General features: G+C 38.4%; 1 protein-coding gene across 7 annotated transcripts in view; it reads left to right on the top strand.

Annotated features, from left to right (window-relative positions):
* The window catches only part of KIF13A (kinesin family member 13A), a 120458-nt gene that overhangs the window by 45816 nt on the left and 52102 nt on the right, over positions 1–22540 (top strand). For 6 of the 7 annotated variants that reach the window (XM_056332376.1, XM_056332375.1, XM_056332374.1 and 3 more), the window contains exons 3-9: positions 1932–1944; positions 8746–8806; positions 17883–17975; positions 18433–18613; positions 19624–19711; positions 21631–21765; positions 22266–22378. In XM_056332376.1, the coding sequence (XP_056188351.1) occupies positions 1932–1944; positions 8746–8806; positions 17883–17975; positions 18433–18613; positions 19624–19711; positions 21631–21765; positions 22266–22378 (684 nt within the window). Of the gene's footprint in view, positions 1–1931; positions 1945–8659; positions 8807–17882; positions 17976–18432; positions 18614–19623; positions 19712–21630; positions 21766–22265; positions 22379–22540 lie in introns of those variants that run through there. The other variant, XM_056332379.1, reaches the window with a different exon arrangement.

Below are 22540 nucleotides of genomic sequence, written 5' to 3'. Positions count from 1 at the left end.
GTAGTGGCTTACACTGCTGGAGTAAATATCTTAAGAAATGTGTCAAACCATTTCTTTACTTCAGTGATGTTCTGTACCTTTTCCAACTGGGGTTTCTAAGAATGATCTCAGAAAGAAGCAGTTGATTAACATTCTGTTGGTTTTTACATCAGTTAAACTGTTTAGGGCTTCTGCTGAATTTGTACAGCAATCTATCAGGAATTACTGTGGAAAGCTGTTGTATTCTGGAATTATTTTTCAAGACACGAGTGTATTTAAAAGCTGTCCAAAAAAACTTGGATGACTTCCTGGGATAGGAACTTCTCTTCCAAGTAGAGCTGGAAGTTTACAGCTGGTGCTGGGACTCTGGCTAGACAAGCTAATAACGTTGGACTTTCATCACATCTGAAAATTTATTAAAGTAAAAAATATTCAAGGTACAGCTAAATGAATTTTTCAATTAGATAGAACTTGTGCAGAATGTGCTCTTGAGCCACCTGGACATGAGCTAGCAGTGAGCTGAGCCTGTGCAGCCATTGTTAATGACAGGGTAAAGCTGCAATGCATGAGTGGTTTGGCTCAGAGGTAAAGTGTATTTGCATTAGACTAGTACCGTGTACCAGCTATGTAAATTCTAGTTTACACAGACGTGCCATCTAAGGTATGAGCTGAGAGTAAGCAGAAAAAATTGTGTAAGATGTGTTTGTGGGTTTGTGTGTTTTCAGGTCTTTTTGCTGAGCTGTTGTGTTGTGGGTTGCTAAGAGAACTGCTCCAAGTGTTATCCCCTTTGCCTTGCTGGAGTCAGAGCGTGTGTGTTCTGCACTGAGGCCGTAGCCTCGTGGTATCTGATTTTTGCGTAGTGTGTCAGTTGCTGGGTAGTTACAGAGCTTTAATCCATCTCCTTATCTTACTGTGTTCTCTGCTTGTGCTGTTTTGTCTGTAGACTTTTCTGGTTGTGTTTTCTCTTCATCCACATTTGTGTGTTTTTTTTTCTTGATAGGAAGAGCAAGTGGAAATTTCTTCTGTGTATCATTTCAGGCTTATGTCAATACGTAATTTAGACATATGCCTGAGGTTGTAATTTTCATGAATGGCCTAAGTCAGTCTAATTCTGCACCATATTTTTGCTTCCTCTCTTGCACTGGCATTAGCAAGCACAGGGCTGCACAGTGACACAGGGCAGCAATCTCAGTTGAAACCAATCCCACCAAAAAACCCTGAACTGATTTATTTACTTTGTGGCCATATGGCTGCCCGCATAAGCATAAAAGCACTTAAGGACAAGTTAAAGTACTCTGAGCTGGTGTCTTTGGTTTGGGGGATTGTTGTTTCTGTTTTGTTTCTGTCAGCATGCATTGGAGTTGTGTGTGAAGGGTAATGGTGGTTTTGCATTGGCTTCCTGTGCTTTGCGTAGGTTTTCAGTGGCTGGGGAAAACACAGGTTTGTTTTTCTTTACACTTCTGTAATCCCTACAAGAAACATTTGTTTGACTCTTACCTTGGTCTTGCATGCAGGTAGCACTGCTAAAGTCAGCACGACTTCACCCTCGCACCTTGGTCTGCCAGTTTGCAGGCTCAGTTTGTTTGCCACCAAAGGTGTTTTGAGTTCCATGACAAAACAGATGCTTGTCTTCCTTCTGGAACTCAGTGCTGTTAGATTTTTATACCTATAAGGAATCTGACATTTTCCTTTCTTTTTCATGTGGGGCTGCATTAGTAATAAAGTAATTGCTGGTTAAAAAAAAATATCTGTGGTATATTACATAAATATCTTCTGATCTGATTATTCTTAAATGGATTGTGGATTACAAAAAAATATTCAGGTTATAGTGATGATGTACACTGACACTGTTTCTTTTCTTTTTCTTTCCTCCCTTCCCCTTATGTGAATGGTGTATCCGTGCTTCTCATCATCGCTGCCGATTTATTTTTATTTTTTTCCCAATCATCTAGAAAACCACCTAAGGTAAGTATTTTGTTTCTTTTTGCATTTGTACCTGCTTGAAAATGTTGAGCAATGCAGAAGTGTTGGGGGTGTTACCACAGTATGTGATCAACACAGTTTTGATAAAGGAAAACACATCTTTTTTTAAAAAATCTATCCCTTATACTTCTCAGTTAAAGACTTCATTACAGAAGAATACATTTTAATCCAACTAACATGCAGGCAAGGCAGATGACATAAAGCTGTGACCAGAACAAACCATGATTTTAATGAATTCATAAAAACATTTGAAAGAGTAAATAAGTATTGTGTGTAAAACATTTAATTGCACATAATTCTACTTAAGACTTAAAATACTGTTTTTAAAAGATGGCAAAATACATCTAGTAAGAAACAAACTCTTCTTATTTGTAATTGATGATATTCAAAAATTTATTAATTTGTGTAAAAGTGGCCAAAGTGCACTGGAATTTGTCTAGAAAAGGTTCTCTGTGGTGTTTGAATGCAAGGGAAGGGAGAGACAAGGATAGAGAAGGAGCTTTACTGGGATAACAAATACAGTATTGGTACAGGGCTGGTAGCAATGATGGGGTGGAAGGACTGCGTGAACTACCTGTCAGCACATGCAAAACACTGTATTGGTATTTTGCTTTGGCAATCTAATGATAACTTTATTCTTTCTGTCTCTTTTGGATAGTACTTTTCACAGCAGAAAGCTGTAGTTGGCTCTGAGTAAGGTTTTATTTTACATTATTTTCTTTGGTTTGTAGATCTTCAAGAAGCAGTGCGTGCAAGTCTGACGTGACTTCTGCAGGTGTAGCAGAGCATTCTGTAGGGCTTCTGGGAAGAGAAATTGGGACGGATATTGATCCATAGATCTGTCTTACATGGATATCTATGTACTTTATGGTTCAGACAGCTATTTTATGTGTGTGCGCATTTAAATATATAATTCAAATATCTATTGTTTTGAATGATTTTTTTAAGTGTCAGAAGATGCCAGCATCTCAGTAACTGACATGTATTACTATTGTTACTCCCAATAGGCAGGGAAGAATGGAACAAACTCTATTTTAACGTGAGCTATATTACTAATCTTGGGCTTCTAGTGTAATTTTGTGACAAAGGTAAAATGGCTATTCTGAGCTGAGATTTACAAGCTGTGCCCTAGGCCTCCCTCAGATTTCTGCCCGTGCTTCTTCAGGCCTGTGGTAGGTCTTGCGCCTGTCATACAGTGACCAGCTCCATCCCCACCCCACCCTGGGTTCTCTGACTTCCATTTACATTAAGCTTACTGCTGTAGACTTTGTTTGCCATTTCCTAATGTATCTGCTTTACCACTTACCTCCATCAGCAGTTGTACTAGGGGTGTAGGAAGAGCTGCCTGGTGAATGAAGATTTCCCTTCCTCAGTTCTCCCTTGCTTTTATTTTAGCAACCAGGTAGCCCTGTAGGTCACTCTACAAGTCAGACTGCTTCACTGAGACTTGCGTAAGCGATACCTGCACCAGTCCAGCATACCTTTTTTTTTTGTAAAAACAAAACATACTTAATTGGCAATCTGTGGGTCAGATAGAAATGGCTATTGAATGTTAGCTATGCATTCACAGTGGTTTATAGCTACTCAGACAGTATGTTAGGGATTATGTTCCGTCTGGGTAATGCACTGTTAAATGCTGGAAGCCTCAGACTCTAGTCTATACTGAGGATTAGGCTTCAAAACAACTAATAATGAATGTGAAATTAGACTCCTTTCTAAACTAATTATGTCATTTGTCTTAATCTGGCAAGTAGCTAATATTGGGTGTGTTGGTCATTACCTGTAGGTGGTTCACTGAAGTATACTTGCATGCATAAACCCTTAAAATTATTGATTCTTCAAGCCATTGATTATAGGGGCTTTAATAAAAATTAGTTCTGCAGAATATTGTTTTGGCTATTTAAAATGTGAGTTACTCTTGGCTGTTTTCTGATTCTGTGAGAAGTTACTGGTGTGTAGCAGTCAGGCACAATGGCTTCTAGTTTAAAATGTGCAATATCATTTTAAGCTATGGGTATAGGTAAATTTGAGACAAAATTCCAGATTTTTTCACTGATGTGGTGGATGTGTAGAGCTGCATCACTTTGTTTTGCTGTGATAGCCATAACATTTAGCTGCCTCCTTGGCAAAATAATAACCAACAGCTGTCTTTAAACTGCTGTAGGTATTTGCTGAAAAAAATCTGAAAAAAAGCCCTGTATCTTTTCTTTACTGAAAGGTTGTGGTTACCAGAACAAGTCTTTTTTTTAATTTCTAATGGTTATTAACACTGCAAGTATTGTTCTCTATAACCTAGAAATGGCCTACATAACTTATATCTATGGTAGTGAGCACGCTAACAATGACTCTGGATACATTAGTACCAGGATCTAGCACTCCTGGCTAATTTTTTCTCATAACTCTCCATTTTTCTATGTTTGTGCTTGTGAGTTAGAATTCTTTTAATGAATATACAAGTACATACTCAAGCTTATATTTTCACTGGGGACTTCCAATTAGGCAAGATCCGTCCTGGTGAGTCACATTCCATTACTTGTAGTTCTGTCTGTTATTTGACTGTTTCTAGATGTCTAAAATGCAATGTCCAAGCTTTTTTACAACCATCACACCACCACTGAAAATACTATGCTATGTTAAACACTGGAATAATAGAGCTGGGGAAAAAAAACCACCCAGCTGATCCCTTAGCTCCACTCAAAGTTTTTGGTTTAGAAGCCATTACCTTAATCTAGCAGGATCTTGGCAGCTTCCTTTTATCTAGCTTTCTCTTTGAGAAGCTAGGCTGAATTATGAAGTATAGAATCTTACAAAAATGAGAAAATTTTAATGCTTGTTTGTTAGTTCCTGCTATAATTTACAAGCCCAGAATAATTTTGGGTCTGGTTGTGAGAACTGGCCAACACCTGTGTGAACTTACGTCTGCTTGTGGTTGAATGCCAGCCTCTGCAGACACTTGAAGTAGGTGTACACCTGTCTTCTGTGGTTTTCCCATTTTGCTTACCTTCTGAAGATACGTTAAGCTTCCTGGTACAGCGGCTATGGGATTGACATCAGAGCAGTAGGAAAGCAGGAATACTCATCCACAGAGCCACAGAGACTTACTCAAAATTCTTAGAAGAATAACTGAAAGTTCAAGAAATCTTAGTGGAGATACAGGTAGCAATTTTAAACTTTGAGTTTCAAACAAAAAAATATTTGCATTTTTTTCTTTTAATGTTAAAAATGCCTAAATGGAATAGATTTTCCAAAATGTACTTCAAAATTAATTCGCAGAGGTTGCTTGAAGTTTAAAAAGTTCTGTTTGTCACAGATCATGGAATCACAGAATGGTTTGGGTTGGAAGGAATTTTAAAGATCACCTAGTTCCCATCACCCTGCCATGGGCAGGGACACCCCCCACCAGCCCAGGCTGCTCCCAGCCCCATCCAGCCTGGCCTTGGTCACTGCCAGGGATGGGGCACACACAGCTGCTCTGGGCAGCCTGGGCCAGCGCCTCGCCGCCCTCACAGATCTCTGTTCAAATACATTTCAATAGCAGTTTTGGTACAGTTAGTTGACACAGTTTTGATATAAGTTGGTAAAGATTGTTGCTTTCTTCAAAAAGCAAAATAGGCACTTTCAGTGCCCAGTAATGCCCAGTTTGAGAATTAGCTACTGAGTCTGAGACTTCAGCATTAACAGTTTCTGATAGCTTTGATAGTCGTAATGACAGAGGGTTTAATACCTTCTTCAGGGAAATGGATCTTAGGGAGAAAAAAATTATTTAAAAAAATTATTATTCGGCATATACCTATCAAAAGTAATACGCACCATTTTCATTTTCAAGGAAGAGTAATCACTGAAGGTGGGAGAAGGAAGGGAGCATCTTAGATGAGACTTAGAGGGATTTTTCTTACTCATCATAACTTAAGTTCTGTATCTTGACCCCAAGTATGCTTGCACGTTCTTCTTGGGACTGCACGTTCTGCAGGTCAGGAAAATATAAACTGGAGTGTCACCTTTGTACAGAAAAGATGACCAAAGGGGTCACTGTTCAGGTTTGGCCATAAAATGCCTTCATTATGTATTTGTGGAGGAAGAGCCTCACTGATTGGGACCAAATTTCTTGCGCTTGTATGCCTTATTTCTTATTCTGTTAATTCTTGCATTTGGAATCTGTTTTCCCAAAGGTCTGAGTTGTCTTGAAAATCGCTTGGGTTGGATGCTTCCTTAAATTAATGTTTTTGCAAATGTTCAAGGTTGCTGTTTTGTCGTCACCAAAGTAACTTCTAAACATTTGTCCACCTGTTTTAATGGAGAGGGGAGTTTTACTGCAGTTGCTCTACATGTTTTGCAGGTAGTGCATGCCCCAGCAGCTTCCACTTTTTTGCCTGAGACTTTTTTTTTTTTTTTAAAAAAAGTAATCTTGTTACTTCTATTAGAAGGATTTGGCAGTTTTCCAGAACAAATTTTATAAATAAACCAAGTCCATGCCCTGACTTTATGTTTAGTATAAAAACATACTAAAATGCTATATTTATATTTGGGTTGTCTTGAGATATCATTTTCTTCCTCTATTGCATAACTATTTTTGAATTTTTCAAAATCAGTCTGACCAATTTTTACCTTTAAAAAAAATCCAAATAAAAACTGCTTTTCTGTAACAAACACTTGGCTCTGAGAACATGTTTTAATTTTTGAAGTCTCTTTGCAAGATCAGTGTTTAAATTAGGAGTCATTGAACAATCCTGTCATGATTTTCCACGTTAACCAAGGGGAAAATGTGTAGGACAATAGATTAAATTGGCCTGCAGTACTTCTGTATTGACATTTAAGTCATTACACATGAGCATGTATGGCTGAGTAACCTTTTTAACCGGGCTGTGTGATCCACTGCAGACAGCGCTTAGCCATTCTTCCCACTTGAAACTGGTAGATTTGGATCCTTACAGTTGGGTGATTGGTTGTTTTTTTTATAATTGAACTGCTTGCTTTTTGATCACTGCAAAATTAGGTATCGTTACCAAGTCTTGTGAGGAAAACTTCTGTAGAAGTGGAATGTGAGAAGAGAAGCAGTAGTTCTTGGACTAGAAAAGTTAGGAAAAGGGTTAGAGCATTCTTATTAATGACAGAGTTTTTTATGCTCAGATTTGAAGCACAATGAACAAATGCACAGAAGTAATTTAAAATGCTCTCTGCTTATGTGGAGATCTGAAGATAAGGTGAAGTAACCCCTGCATTCTGCTTGCAGTTCAGTGGCAAAACTACATCTTGGACTCAGTCACATCAGGGGATGTTCTGACTCATGATGTTGGCTCTATTTGTGCTGCAGGAGGTGACTCAGACCTCCCTGTTAGATTATTAGAATTATGGGGGGGGTTGTTTGTTTGTTTTCCCTTCAGAAGGGAATTCCAGAACGCATTTCACTCTTGTAAGCTAAATGTTGTCTCAGTATGGAGTCTTCTCTCAGCCTATTTGATGTGTTCTGCATTAATTTGGGGAAGGAGAAGAAGGTGAGGTTACTGTGCCACTTGGTTTTATCCTCCGGAATATTTGCAGCAACAGTCATTTTGGGAAGAGTTAGGTTACAATAAATATATAGATTAGATTGCAAAGTAATTCTGCAATAGCAGGGAATCCAAGATGTTCTACATCCCCAAAAGCCAAAAGGAAATGATCCATCTTCTTTCTTCACTTCAGGGTTTGTGTCACAGGGAATTTGGCGTTTCTGCTAATAAAGCCTGTGGCGCTTGCTCTACATCGACTTTCATGGTTTGTCTCACTAAGGAGGTCAGCTGTTGGAGGACCAGATAAAGAAAATCTTGGCCCAGGCAAAGTTTTAATAGAGAAGGGTTGTTTGGTTTTTTCCCCCATCTCTTGGGACCTCCTCCCCCCCCCCAAGAAAAAATATAAACAGAATCTGTATCACTAACTCATCCACAGTCAGTTTACCATGGTAAAATGTAAAAAATACACTGCAGCTTGAAGTGTGTTTGTGGCCGTATAAAGCTGTCAAAACAAAAATATTATATATATATAATATAGTGTATAAAAATACACTAACCTCTCTGAAATGCAAAGAAGTAACTTAAATCAAATCCCAACATGTTAAGTAGTTTTACAGGACACTATTTCAGGAGCACAACATCGAATTTCATTCAATTTCTACTCAGCCAGAAGTCTTGACTAAAATGATATTTAGTCTTTTCATGAGAGAAGGCTCTGATAGCTTGCTTAATAGAGTTGTATTTTCTATTTGTAGTTTTTGAGCTTCCTCTACTGAGATCCAATACTGTACTCTTTATTTTAGGCAGGTGATCTGATACTATTTATTTGCTTCATAGGGCTTGAAAGTAGTAATGCTCTTCTTTGAACATTAGAAGTCCAATATGTGGTAAAACTTTTGTGCATCTTATATTGATGTCTGCTAAGTAGTCATCTCACCAAATTCTGTATATTGAGTCTTTTTGGTGCTGTTTCATTACTGTTGGCAGAAACTTTTGTCAGCATTAGTGCGTGGAGAAGAGTGGAGAAAATTATTGGGTTTTGACTGTGCTTTGAAATCTGTAATAAGGGATACAGTAAGCAGTATTGTGTATAATGGAGCTAGAAAAGAAGTGTTGTGGTTCTGCAGCTATTAAGATTTCCCAAAATTATTCCTGCTGATGAAGCCTTTTTACAGTTCTGATTTAGGATCCATAGAAACAGTAAGCCTAACTGCAGTTAAACAGTCATGGATTTGTACTGCTTTGAGAAATGTCTTGTAGCCAGAGTTCCTAATTTTCATCTTATGTGCTTCTACAGGTGTTTGCCTTTGATCACTGCTTCTGGTCCATGGATGAATCAAACACCACAAAATATGCAGGTAAACAATTTTCTGAACATTTGACAGTATAAATAATTTGAGAACATATGACAGCTTAGGGGCTTTTTTTTTGTGGAGGTTTTTTGCATTTTGTACTGTGTGCTTAAGTGACAGCTTCACAGAAGAAAATACTCATTTTTTTCAGGGTTTGAGTCTTATGAGTGCTACTGCCTTAGTTTGAAAAGAATGAAAGCTTTAAGGTGGCCAGTACACTGTTCAGGAGGAATGGTTTTACATCTAAGCTATAGTGTTCTTTTTTCATCCCCTGGAAGAGCCTTTTGCGAGGATTGTTTCTGTCACTTAAAACAAGATTTCAGTTCTGCATCAGAATTATTTCCAACTAATGCTAGTGATAAGCATGTCTGTTTTCAATGCTCTGCATTCCCATGCATGAGAGAGGAATAAAACATGTTCTTCTCAGACAGTGTGGTTATTTCAGGTCTCTTAAGTCATTCATAGTCCAGTCATTCAGACCCCTGATGTTTTTGAGTGATCAGCTTTGTGACTTCTTCCTCCCAAAAGCTGGATAATCCAGGCAAGACTGTAATCTCAGTAGTTAGTTTTCTCATAACAGGATTTGTGTATTAGCATATTCATGCTTTATAAGAGGACTTTTTTTAAGTTTTGAAGGAGACAGCTCTGAACAGTGGCATTTCAAAGCTGTGGTCCCATGGAAAGGAGAAATAAAAGCAGCATTCTGTTTAGTTATTCACATTGAAGTTTTGTGGCACATAAGAAATCGTGAAGGTTGATAGGGTTAATTAGATCAAAGTTTGAGATCAGTGGTCTAATAAATTAACTGTCATATACTTCTGTTAAAATATATCGCTGACTGCTGCAGCTTCTGGTATCGAATCCGAAACCATAGGGGTTGCACTGGATCATAGATTCCACTGTGTGTCTGTCTTGCCTGAGTGAAGCTGGGTTTCTTCAGGAAAAAAAGTTCTGTGTCTGTTCATCTTTCGGTAACTGTGTCTGCACTGGACAGTATGCATAGCTCAGGCAGGCAGAGCCGTCAAAGCATGCAGAGCTGCTTTTGTGCCCGCATGCCTCCATCTCCTTATCAAGGAAAGAGGCGATATTATGCACCCAGATGTTGGCCCCGTGTGCAGGTGGGAGCTGCGCCTTTGGTGGGGTGCACGGTGGTACTGACCACTTGTAGAGAAGAGACAGACTGGAGAAACACCCCTGACCAGTTAAACTGGTTTCTATCTGTTTAACCCATCTCCAGGTGAATTCAGGGGGATTGTAGGTCGATATATTTTTAATTTGAATAAAAATTAGATTTCTCTGGCCTGTTTCAGAAATTAGCATTGAATCTGTCTTAATCTGAGTGCTGAAGTTTTATTATCTGTATACAGTTGAACGTCGTGTTGGACTGGACGCTAGAAAGCTGTTGTCCACAACTCTTGCATTTTCTTACTGGCCAGAAAGCTATAAGGTGTTCTTTTGCTCATTCCAGATAATGTTCCTGCTGGGAAGAAAACCCCAAAACTGTTTTCCTTGGGTTTTTTTCAGAAATATGTTAAGAATGTGAGCTTCAGGGCATATAAAAAACCCACAATGCTTTCACTGATTTTACTTTTTTATTTTGTATGGTCTTGAAATTAACTTGTGACTTCCAGCCCTCATGTTCTAGAACATAATGAATTTGGCAGAATATCAAAATAAAAGTAAAAAACAAAACAAAATAAAATTGTTTCAGGCCTAAGTTACTAGGTTGTTGACTTGTTCACTTGCCTGTGCATGAAGTGATACTGTTCTATAGTATTCTATAGTACAGTAGCATTTCTTGTTTCAGAGCCAACAAACCAAATGCCAAAAATGGCAAGATTTCAGTTTTTATGTATCTGTAGTATTAAGGTACCCTAAATCTTTTTCACAGCTTGTCCTGAATTACTGTACTAAACAGAAAAATATTGTAACTGGTTTAGCTTGGGATTTTTGATAATTCCTTTGCCCCGTGTCCTAGACACCTTGCAAATTGTCTATCTGTGTCCAGAGACTGTTACAGAATTAACAAGCTTCAAGAGTCCAAAGGAGTCATCCATCAGCCTGAGTTTTTGAGCTAAACTGTAATTTCTTGGTTGGATGCTGGACTGCAGAAGGGGGATGCTGATCCAGAAGCTAGACCGATGCATTAAATGCTCACTGCCCGAAGTAACTCTGTGTATGCGAAAGTTTAACGTCATTGGCAAGAGCAGTGATTAGTTGCACAGTTAGAAGGGAACATGTATAAAGCTTGAAAGCTAAGTCCAGAGTGCTTGTAAATATGTTAATACATGAGCTTCAAGCTTAAGTAAAATTCTTGAAATAAAAACAGTGAGACAAATCTAATTACCTGAAAAACCTTTTTATCTGCATCACAGAAACACAGTGGAAGATGTGACAGTGAGACGTTTAACAAGACTGCCCTGTCAGTCATGGCTCTCTGCACAAAACCAAAACATGCTCATATTGCATTATGTTGAATTGTTCTATTGTTGTGTATATTATGCTATGTTAAAGGTCTTGTCGATTGACATGTGGGATATCGGAAAACCCAGGGAATGGTGTGTGCCACAGACAACATAAGTCAACACAGAATTCAGACTTATATGGATAACTCTTCCATGTTATTTTTTTTTTTTAATGTCAACAAAACTGAAGTTTGTGCTGTCCTTGAAATTACATTTGTTACAGGATACTTGAAGCTATTATATATGATTATGGTCTGGCTTCATTTTTCACTTTGCTGATTGATCTGTACTACTACCAGCACTTATTAATAGTTTTTGCATGAGAGAGGTTGTTGTTTGAATAAACTTAATCGCATGGGCAACTGGCAACAATTTTCAGGCTGTGGGGGAGCAGAGTTGACCCTGAAATGGTATGAGGCATCTCTTTCTCTTACAATAAACTATTCTGTGAGATATCTTCAACTTTTTTTGGCTGAACATGAGGCTTATTTTGTACGTACTGATTTTCTTTCTGAACTCATGTTCAGGAAGTGTGAGGGATCTTATTCCAGTTTGAATCTTGCTTTCTTTTTCCAGCATTTGAAAACATGGGGATTGTTGCTGTTGGAAGCAGAGCTGCTTTTTTACTTTCTTTTTTTTTCCACTGAAGTGGAAATTAGGTTCTAAAATTCTAAAGTGATCTAGCAATATCATTAACAGAAACAGTGAAGGTAACCTTAATGTGACAAAAAACATCTAGAGGGCATCTTTGAAGCGGTCCTTGCAGGGACCGTGTCTCTCAAAACCAGCAGGGAGTCCGGAGCACGGAAGGGGAGTGAGCTCTTTACAATACCTTGGTGGAAGAGGCACTTTGGTTTCAGATGCTGCAAGAGATGGAGGCTCTTTAACAACTTGGTATCCCATCTTAGGGATTGCAAGATGCAGACCGCCCTCTGAATTGCTGTAAAGACTGAAAATGAAGTGTTTATAATCAGTGTTATTAAGAGGGGGTAGTATTTTTTTTGTTCTGGCTTGTTTGTTGGTTTTCTTTAATCTAACCAGTTAGCAGGTAGTTCTCTGAATACTGATGCAGCATGTTTCCATACCATTTGTGGCTGTGTGGTTCCAGGCAAGGAGTGGTTACAAACCACTGAATTTGTGCTGATCATCACATGATTGTTCTTGCACCTTTTTTCTGATGGTTTAATTCTGAAGACATAGTTGGGAATTTGGCAAGAATAGGAAACTTATCAGAAAGGAAGAAAAAACAGCTTAAAAAGTAATAGTTCAATGGAGTAGATTTTTGAGGAGGGAGGGGATTTGGTTGTAGGACAGAATGAGTTTGCTTTGATCTGGAAAAGGGATGAGCTTTGCCTTACAGGCTATAGGACAGGCGTTTTGAGAGTAAGCAAAATAGCTTCTTATTGCTGTCTGTTTCTTGACTTGAATGGGTCAAGAGTCAGTTCGTGGATAAGGACACACCTGCTTGCCTTGGAAAACTCACAGAGACAAAAAACAGCTTGACATTTTGGTTAAGAGGAGTACATTGAGAAATTCTTACAGATAAGAACAAAGAATTATTTTTACAAGCCTGGACAACAGTAAGAGCCTGTTGAAGTCTGCAGTGAAGTGGGTTTTTAAAAGGAAGGGAAGAAACCCTTCAGTTTGGGAAGCATTCGAGAGATGGTATAAATACTGAGCGCTTAGGCATGTCCATTCCAAGGACCCCATGCTATATTGACTCGTCCGTGGATTTTTCTTAAACTCCCTAAGCTGCACCACGTTTGGCCTAAAATCTCACCTCTGTTTCTGCAGGCTGCGTTGTCCTGAAAGCCTAAACACTTGTCTTTGGGCTAAGCTTTGATTTTATAGGCGATACGTATGCTGACTACTGCTCTTTCAGGGGCTGATTTAACAGGAAACGAACCAGGCAATTGGCTTAAAGAACTGTATGCTTCTGCCCTCGTGAGACATCGTAAGAGGTGGATTTTGAGCAGACATGAGCGTCTGTCTGTAGTTCTGACTAACATTTAAGCTGTTACAGTGGAGAAACCTATCCCTTTGTTTCCTTGACTTTTTTTTTTTTTTTTCCCTTATGAAGAGACTCTACATAGTATATAGGACTTAATTTTGTGTCATGCAGCTGACACCTGACCTGTGCATTTGGGGGGAACCTTAGCTATTCTGTATGATTTTAGTGCTGTATGGGTCAGGCACTTAAAACATAGATGTTGCAGTACCTAATTTGAAGCACTGGAGACCTTTTAGTTGGTTAACGCTTTGAACATTAAAGACTCCAGTGCTTTATCAGTACTGCAGCATTGGGCTGCAGTAGTCAGACAATCCTAGCTGTTGTGCCGTTAGGTTCTTGTTAAGGTGAACTGTAGGCATCTTCCCATTTTAGGGAGATTCTTTTAAAACTCTTATCTCCAGAGCTTTTAATAATTCTAATCTCCACAGATCAAGTTTTATTTTAGCTATTGGATCATGGAAGCAACTGCAGTTTATTTCTGTCAAGATTTGCCTATTAAAGTGTTCTAGGTTAGAGATTAAGCCATTAAGAGAGTTGATTTTTCAGTGTTGAACATAAGCTGTTACTTGGCTCTAGCAATTTCTGCTGTGTAAGGGGGGGTGTGTCAGGACAGAGATGTGTCATAACCTTGCAGTCACAGCCTGGCTGAATTAATCTGTGCTGCCATGAGACAATTAGCCCTATTTCAGATCGACAAGTTGTTGTGAACCAGAAATGCTAGACATCTATAAACCAGACACTGAAACAAATTTTTGTTGCAGTACCTCTTGAATGAGCCTGGCCCTAGTGAGCAGGTCTTAGGAAAGGTACTAAGTGCTAACTGCCTTTTCAAAAGGGAGTTCTGTTGGAAAGGGTATGACCTTTTTTCCTCCCCTCCCTTTTCTTCTTTCTCTTCTGCGTCTGCTGTCACGAGTCTAGCCAACTTGAGAATGTCTGAACGTTATTTGTAAATAGCTTCATTCTGCAGATTCTGAGAACATGTCCTAGGATTCCTCTGCAACACGCAGGTTTCCCTAAGATTGCTGTCACCTCACATCTCCCGAGCGGGGCATCAGAAACTGTAAGGGGATGATTTGGGAGGAAGAAAAGGGGAACGAGCATAGAGATGTAGGAGAGAATACTTAAATATCTCATTCTGAAAATTATCGATGTTGTATTTTTGCATGTCAGGGTATGTATTTATTTTTATTTTCAGGGATTTTTTTATTATCTTTCATATTTTACAAATTTAAATGTTTTAATAATTCATGCTGGCTTAGAGATTCAAACTAAGATTTTGAAATGCTGCTCTGTGGATAGATAATGTGAAGGTTTTATTTTAGAGTTGTTAGTAATAATAGCCACTATTAAATTGTGCATTGCCATATCTTTCTATCTTTACTTCGTTTTATATTTTTACCATTGAAATGTAGGTAAAGTGAAAAAAACTTTTAACTTCAAAGTGTTGTACTAAACACCCTTGATGTATGGTAATAGCACAAGCATGGCATTAGAAAGTTCCAGGAATATATGTAGGTTAAAAATGTAAACCTAAGAGGAGGAAGGGTTTCCTTTAGCTTTCAGGTAAGCCACAGGTACAATTTTGAATGCAGAAATCATCAATATCTTTAGTATGGTTATTGCTATAAAATAAATGTTTATTATCTTGGTTTATATGTTTATGGAAGAATGTCAAGAGCCTGTCAGAGTGCTGAACACATGAAAATACTCAGTCCTAAGAGTAGATGGTAAGATTCTTGGGTCAGTCTGCTGTTAGAAGTGGCTTTCTGAGAAACTGGATGTTGGCATCAGGCTTGCAGTTGTAATTGTCAGAATGTTCAGATAATGTCTTGAAGGTATGAAGACAGTTAGAACTGCCCGGTGAAAGCAGAAAAGGTTTCCGTCTTGTTTTGATGTTGCTTTCCAGTACATCTTCAGAGCCGAGCGGGCATCCACCAGTGTTTCTTGGATTTTGATTAGCAGAGCATCCCTAACAGTGTGTTAGTAGCGTTTCACACCTAGCAGTGTTAAAGGCAATAAATGTTGGTGTAGGGGAAATATTTCTGTTAACTGAGTAATTTTTTTCCCATCTATTTTTCCCTTTTTCTGTAAATTAAGTCAATTTCAAACCCCCAGCTTACCTCTTTAAAAACTAGGTATCTGTGGAAGAAAAGACCTGTAAATAAGCAAAAGTATTATTTGCAGGCATTGCAGGTTTATTTAGCAAAGCAAAAATGCAGTAGCGTAGGCAAAGGAAATGGATTATTTCTTGTGACCATAAGTGCACATAGATATAATTCTGGGTAATACAGATTTTGTAATCGGTTTGCAAACCCACTAATAAAATTCATGGGGGAAGCATTGAGGTTTTGTAATGAAAAATATTAAAATCTCACAGATGATACGCTGTTACCCTCAACAAGGCACTGCATTAGCAAATGAATTAAAATACCCATAATTGAAGTTTAACGTCTTGTGTACTTTTCTGTGAGTGCACTTAAAAACAAAACAAATTTTCTCCCATGATACTTCGACTGGTTACTGTGAACATCGCTCTTTAATGACCTATTTGTCTGTGGTGGTATTGATGAGCTCTTAAAAACTGTAATAAAAATACCATTTTAGAGTTATGTATCACTGTCTGATCGACTTTCTGTTTGTTGACTGTTCGAAAATTAAATTTCTTCTGGAAAAGAAAATATTCAGCTTTGCCTGGGAGATTCAGGCTGGCTTCTGTCTCTGGTATTTATCGGTGGGGAATTTTGTAGGTCATCTTACGGTTATCATGACTGTGCAGTTTTATAACATCTTGCTATCTGCTCTTTTCCTTGGGAAACATGGAAGAGGTTACTGGTTTATTGCTGGTTAGAAGTGGGTAATCCAAGTTTGTCCCTCTTCTGATAAATGGTTTTATTCTCCACTCATAATCATTGCAGAGTATATGTGCTTTTTTTCTCTTAATAATTATACTCGGCTTCAATCTTTGCTTGATTTTTGCATTCTTGCCTCAGCAAGGTGGTAAGTGGCTCCCTGCCTCTTTGGTAGGTTCAAAATGGGTCCTCAGGAGCTGGTTTGAAAGCAAATTTTTGTCTGTTCCACATTGTTATTAAAAACTTCCACTGATAAATTTTCTTCGTTTGTTCTTCAGTAGTTTAACGTTTCTCTGTAGCTATTTCCACAGTGCTCTCTCACCATAGATATTATGAAGTAACCAGATGATCCTAAGTTGAATGAGAAGTGAATGAATGTGCACGAGGAAGGAGATGGAGTTACTCCAGAGTACAGCAGATTCTCCTCTGGTTTTAATTCCTGTATTCAGAGTTTTAGAAATTCAACGGGAAAGATACACAAAGAACATTTGATAGGGCACCGCTGCACTAGCTTTTCCTTTAGAGCAGAAGAGAAAATAGGTTAAAGGAAAATAAAAGTGATATAGTACTTTTTAGTGCTATTTATATGCCTGTAAATCATTCTACAGTCATTCCTCAGGCTGTTCTGCAGGAATTTTCTGGGCTACCAATTACTTAGGGATCATGGAATATAAATAATCTCATGTGATGTATAAATGTATAGCTAGATTTTATTATTTTTTTTTTAATGCCGGTATGTTCCATTTTGAGAACTGTGGAAGTCACTAGTGCATCCACTGTACAAAATAATTTCTTATAACTGACAACTGCTGAAACTTAACTCACCAAAACGAGAGATGCAACTGATCGTAGCTGTTCAGAAAGTCGCCAGACAGCGAATGTAAGTTTAAACCAAACATCAGAAGGTGTGTAAATACTGTCCTTAGCTCAGCTCTGCTTGGTTTGGATGTACACACAACTGCTGTGATTCTGTGTGATCAGAACTCCAAGCAGACATTCCATTGACCCTTTTTGTGTACAAATTCTGAGCTTTTCTATTAAACAGCCATGATGCCTATTTTCTTCTTCGTCTGAGAGGTTGAAGTACATCTAAAATCTACCCGGCACTGGGAGACAATTTTCAGACTATGAAATTTTGCAGCTGGTGTTTAAAATGGTGGACTTGGCAGAATTATCCTCACACAGCTCTGTTGAAGTCTCACAGCCTCCTAATACGCATTTCCTCCCTGAATGTCGTTGGAATACTTTTATCTTGGTTCCAGCATCACCTTGACACCGGGTGAATTGTAATAGCTTATGGTGAAACTTGAGGCCAGTTTGCAAGAGAGCAACTATTACTATTTCTAGCATAATATTTGTTGCACCTCTAATATCCTAGTTTGCTAATAGATTTCATTGCAATTCTGTTACAGAACTCTTCTGGGTATAGTTTGTGGTTAAGGGATGTATATTAATTATCAAATTTAGACATCTGTTTCCTCTAAGCATTCAGCTTACATATTACCTTTTGAAGAACTGCTCCTTTCACAGGAAAATATCTATTTATTAATATTAAAGCAATGTATTTAAACACAGAAGCAGTAGCTGTTACACTCGTTTCAGGCAACAGCTTTGAACTTGTCATTCAGTTGTATGTTGAAATAATTTGTTCATCAGTGCACTCAATAGTAAAAAATAATTTGCAAACCTTTTTTTTTCTTGTTTTTAGTAAATTTCAGTCTGTTATTAAATTTAAAATAAACTTAATTTTTTTCTAGGTCAAGAAGTGGTGTTCAAGTGCCTTGGAGAAGGAATTCTTGAAAAGGCCTTTCAGGGATATAATGCTTGTATTTTTGCCTATGGACAGACAGGTGAGTCTCCTGTGCTAAAGGGGAAGAACACTTTTTGTGTACATGGGAAGTGAGAAGAACAAAAATATTAAGCTAGATGATAGTTTAAAAATGTATTTTGAAATATCATGCTAAATGTCAAACATTTAGCACAGCCAGTGATGATGTAAAGTTCTTAAAGCAGCTTCCTTTATATGTTCCTCGTTACTACCTGCCAGGGCCACTTTCAAAGCCTGAAAGGAGAAGTTCATACCGAAGGCTCCTTCAGTCAGCCCTGCTCAAAGAAACCTTTAAGATAATTTCTCTTTTTGTTTACCTGTACCGTGTAGTCCAAAGAATGTACCGTCTGTCTGGAATAGCATGTCATGTTGTTCTGATACACGCTTCTGGAAGAACAAAGAGGATTAAAACATGCTTCATGAACAAATAAGTAGAGAGACTACGTTCTAAAGCATTTTCTTCTCCTTTTTTCCTTTAGGTTCAGGAAAATCCTTTTCAATGATGGGCAATGCAGAGCAGCTGGGTCTGATCCCACGGCTCTGTTGTGCTTTATTTCAGAGAATCTCTGTGGAAGAAAATGAATCTCATACTTTTAAAGTCGAAGTGTCCTATATGGAAATCTACAATGAGAAAGTCAGAGATCTGCTTGACCCAAAAGGGTGAGTAGCTTCACTCTCCCCCACAGCTTCCTTATTTTTGTCTGAAACTGTAACAGTAGAAATCACTTCTGGAAATCCTTGAGGCTTGTTCAGAATGTATATTTGTATGATTTTTTTAGAAAGGATTAGATACCAAACACCAGAAAGAAGATCTGGTAAATCTTGTATATGAAGTAGTAACTGGTGTGGATCAATTCAGAATTAGGATACCATCTTAATGATGCAAACAAATACTGTATGAAGTAGTGTACTACCAGAAAGCAAGACTGTGCAGGGAAGTTCTGGGGTGGTTTTGCCATATGAACCGGACTGTATTCAGGTAACAATTTTCATCAACTAGGAGGAGTTTGAAGCTTATTTTCAACTTGGTTCTCATGGTTTAGATGTTGAGCTTTTTGAATGTGGAAGGGTAACACCTCAGAATATACTCATGGCACTCTTTTCAGTTTTGTCTACACAAAAGTACTGGTTAGGTTCTCTGGCTTGGAGGTGTCTAGACGAGAAATAGTTAGATAGGGGGGTTTTAGGCTGAGCATTGATACATGAGGTGTATATTTTTGATTCTTGAATATAATTGCCCTAGGTGAAGAAGTATGCAAGTTAGTTTAAAAAGGTAGATTTGAGAGTTACTTGATGCGTATCAATAAAGTGTGGAAAAATGTGAAAAGAATTGAAGCTTTAGCAAATTGCTGGGGAGAGGAAGGAAGAATTTTTGGTTTCCTTTTTTGTCAACATTCTTTTCAGCCTTTTGTTCCAGCCACAAATACTGGGGTGGAAGGATGCATTAGGAACAGTTCATGTATGTAGATTAAAACCGGTTAGATTAATTTGAGTCTATTTTTAATTTGACATAAAAAAAAATCTGGAAGACTTTTTGCCTCCTGTTACAATTAAAAGACATAAACTGACTTCTGCTATATAGAAGATTCTTATCATTTCATAGTATAATTTTTGGGTTTTGATAAAGTTCACACTAGTGGATTGTGCATAAAGTCTACTTTGTTCCATAGGAGTCGGCAGTCCCTTAAGGTTCGAGAGCACAAAGTGTTGGGACCGTATGTAGATGGCCTGTCTCAGCTGGCTGTTACAAACTTTGAGGTAAATCTAAACCAATGACAACTTCGTAAATAACATCTGTGTACATAAGCAATAGGCATCTTATAAGAGATAAACTAGTGTCTATCCAGACATTTTGGTTCTTCAGTGTTTATGATCTCTGGCAATTGCAAAGGTCTTTTCTACTGCTTCAGGAGGATTTATTTCGCGTAAAAGCATTGGCTTTGCCTTGATGTTGGTTAAAAATATAATAGTGGTACCTATTCTGCAGTTTTCAATGCATATAGTATACACCAAGAACACAATGTTTCCTTGACACAGGAGATATGAGGCTTCCAAAATAAGAATAAAGTCTTCCAGCATGAATTACTTTGATTTTTGTTGTTGAATAAAACCTTCTATTTCATACAGGTGTGTTGTGGTTTAACCCCAGCTGGTACCATGCAGCTGCTTTGTCACCCCCGCTGTCCCCCCGAGGGAGGGGGAGGAGAATCAGGAAGGAATGTAAAACTCGAGGGTTGAGATAAGAAAAAATTAATAAATAAAATAAATTAAAACCAACAATACTAATAATTACAACAATTACAATGAAAAGGAAGGAGAAGGGGAGAGGAATGAAATCCAAAGGGAAGGGAGAAAAGAAAACAAGTGATGCACAGTACAACTGCTCACCTGCTGACTGGTGCCCAGCCGGTCCCTGAGCAACGATCGGCACAGCCTGGCCAACCCCCCCAGTTTATATACCCAGCATGATGTCCCGTGGTATGGACTACCTCCTTGGCTGCTTCAGGTCAGCTGTCCTGGCTGTGTCCCCTCCCAACTCCTTGTGCCCCTCCAGCCCTCTCGCTGGCAGGGCCTGAGAAACTGGAAAGTCCTTGACTTAGTATAAACATTACCTGGTAACAACTGAAAACATCAGTGTGCTATCAACATTATTCTCACACCAAAGCCAAAACACAGCACTGCACCAGCTACCAAGAAGGATACTAACTCTATTCCAGCTGAAACCAGGACAAGGTGTATTGCATGAGGATGTGCAACATAGCTTATGTAATTTATAATTGAAGTCGTGACAGCATCTGGCCCACTTGAGTTACCAAAATACTTTCAAATAAATCAGTACTGTAGAAGCCACTGAATTACTGAATTACTGTAGCTACAATGGAAGTAATTGAAGCAGTGCAGTTGTATGAATGGCGTAGGCCTCTCTTTTTATGAGGAAGCTGATTTGGAAATGTTTTAAAAAAAATAATTCATTGTGTAGTATTATGTGGGAATGTTTTACTTTCTTATGAGTGTTTTTCTGAAGCATCTGTGTATATTATAAAGTTATAAAAACTGCTTTTGCAGCTTTTATGGTGAATTTGAAAGCACACCTTCTTTGTTCAAATTCTAGGAAATTTTGTTCATACCTAGTTTTTGGCTGATGAATTTTATGAAACTGTCTTGGAAGACTCAGCAAGCGCACATGTCAGACTCGGCATAGTCTTGCTTTTTACATATGCAGGAAGGTACAGGCTCTAAGTGAGGTAACCTTTTGAGCCAATTAAATGAAGATGGTAACAGCGCAGTTCAGTAAAGAGATGCATTGTGTTCATTTGTGTAAGTAGATCTGTGCTGACCTGATTACTGTCATTAAACAGTATGATTTGTAATGTGTGTGTGTTGCCAGCATATTTCAGTAACAGATAAGGAGAAGGTGCATTGACTGTAGTTGCTGGGCTTTTAAGCACAGTACTTATTTAACTTATTTAAGGTGTGATTTAACATTGTGCTGTGGAATTGCACACCCTCTGCATCAGTGCATCTCAAAATGTGCAAAGAATTTTCTCATTACTACCTTCCCTTCTTCCTCTCTCCCACACATACACACACCCTTCCATCTAGATGGGGATTTTGTTCAGCAAGCACAATACTTGCTTTTATCCTAGCATCACTTTTCACTCTTCTTTTTGCTCTAGGATATTGAGTCACTGATGTCTGAGGGAAACAAATCACGAACAGTTGCTGCAACCAACATGAATGAAGAAAGCAGCCGCTCTCATGCTGTGTTCAATATTATAGTGACTCAGACACTTTATGACCTGCATTCTGGTGTATGTATTTCTGTTGATTCATTTATGAAATTGTGGTAAATTCGTCTCCTTCCTTCCTCTTACATATACATTAATCTGTATAGCTGTGCTTCACCTTTAATGCCGTGGGGTCCAAAGTAATATTGGCAAGACCGTAAGATTGAGAGAACCCTGGGAGAGTGAGGAAGCCCACCAGATAAAGCAGTGGCTAACTTTTTAAGATTATATTGTCACCATGAAACCTACCTTAGGTTTTACGTCCTAACTGGTGCTGAAGTCGGTATGTTTTAATGGCCTACTCTGCTAGTAAGGTTATTGATGCTGCCACACAGCTTCAGCCCTCTACTATAAAAATATGAGTGACTCTTAAAGGACTATGAAAACTCTGAAAATTCCTTCTTTCATATCTTTAATTTGATACTTTAACCCACATTATTATGAACAGTGTTTCATGGTGCCAGCATCACACATGTTAGCGCTTTGTGTTTCTTAGCTGTTGTTCTCTCATGTCCCATCTGCAGAATTCTGGAGAGAAGGTCAGCAAGGTCAGCTTGGTGGATTTGGCTGGGAGCGAGAGAGTGTCCAAAACAGGAGCTGCAGGAGAACGCCTAAAGGAAGGCAGCAACATAAACAAGTAAGACATGGGCATACGCAGGTTGCAAAGCTTAATCTTTTAAGAATCACTGTTGTTTCCATGGCCTCCTCTCTTGGTGTGCTTGTCAGAAGTCAGTTCAAATGATAGAGCTCATCAGAAACAGTCCAGTATGGCTCTTTCGGCTGCTCTGTGCTAGACACC

The sequence above is a fragment of the Falco biarmicus genome, chromosome 3, assembly GCF_023638135.1.
Source record: "Falco biarmicus isolate bFalBia1 chromosome 3, bFalBia1.pri, whole genome shotgun sequence".
Classification (NCBI taxonomy): Eukaryota; Metazoa; Chordata; class Aves; order Falconiformes; family Falconidae; genus Falco; species Falco biarmicus.
The sequence above is the reverse complement of the archived record's forward strand: the minus strand, read 5'-3'. Positions and strand labels throughout refer to the sequence as shown.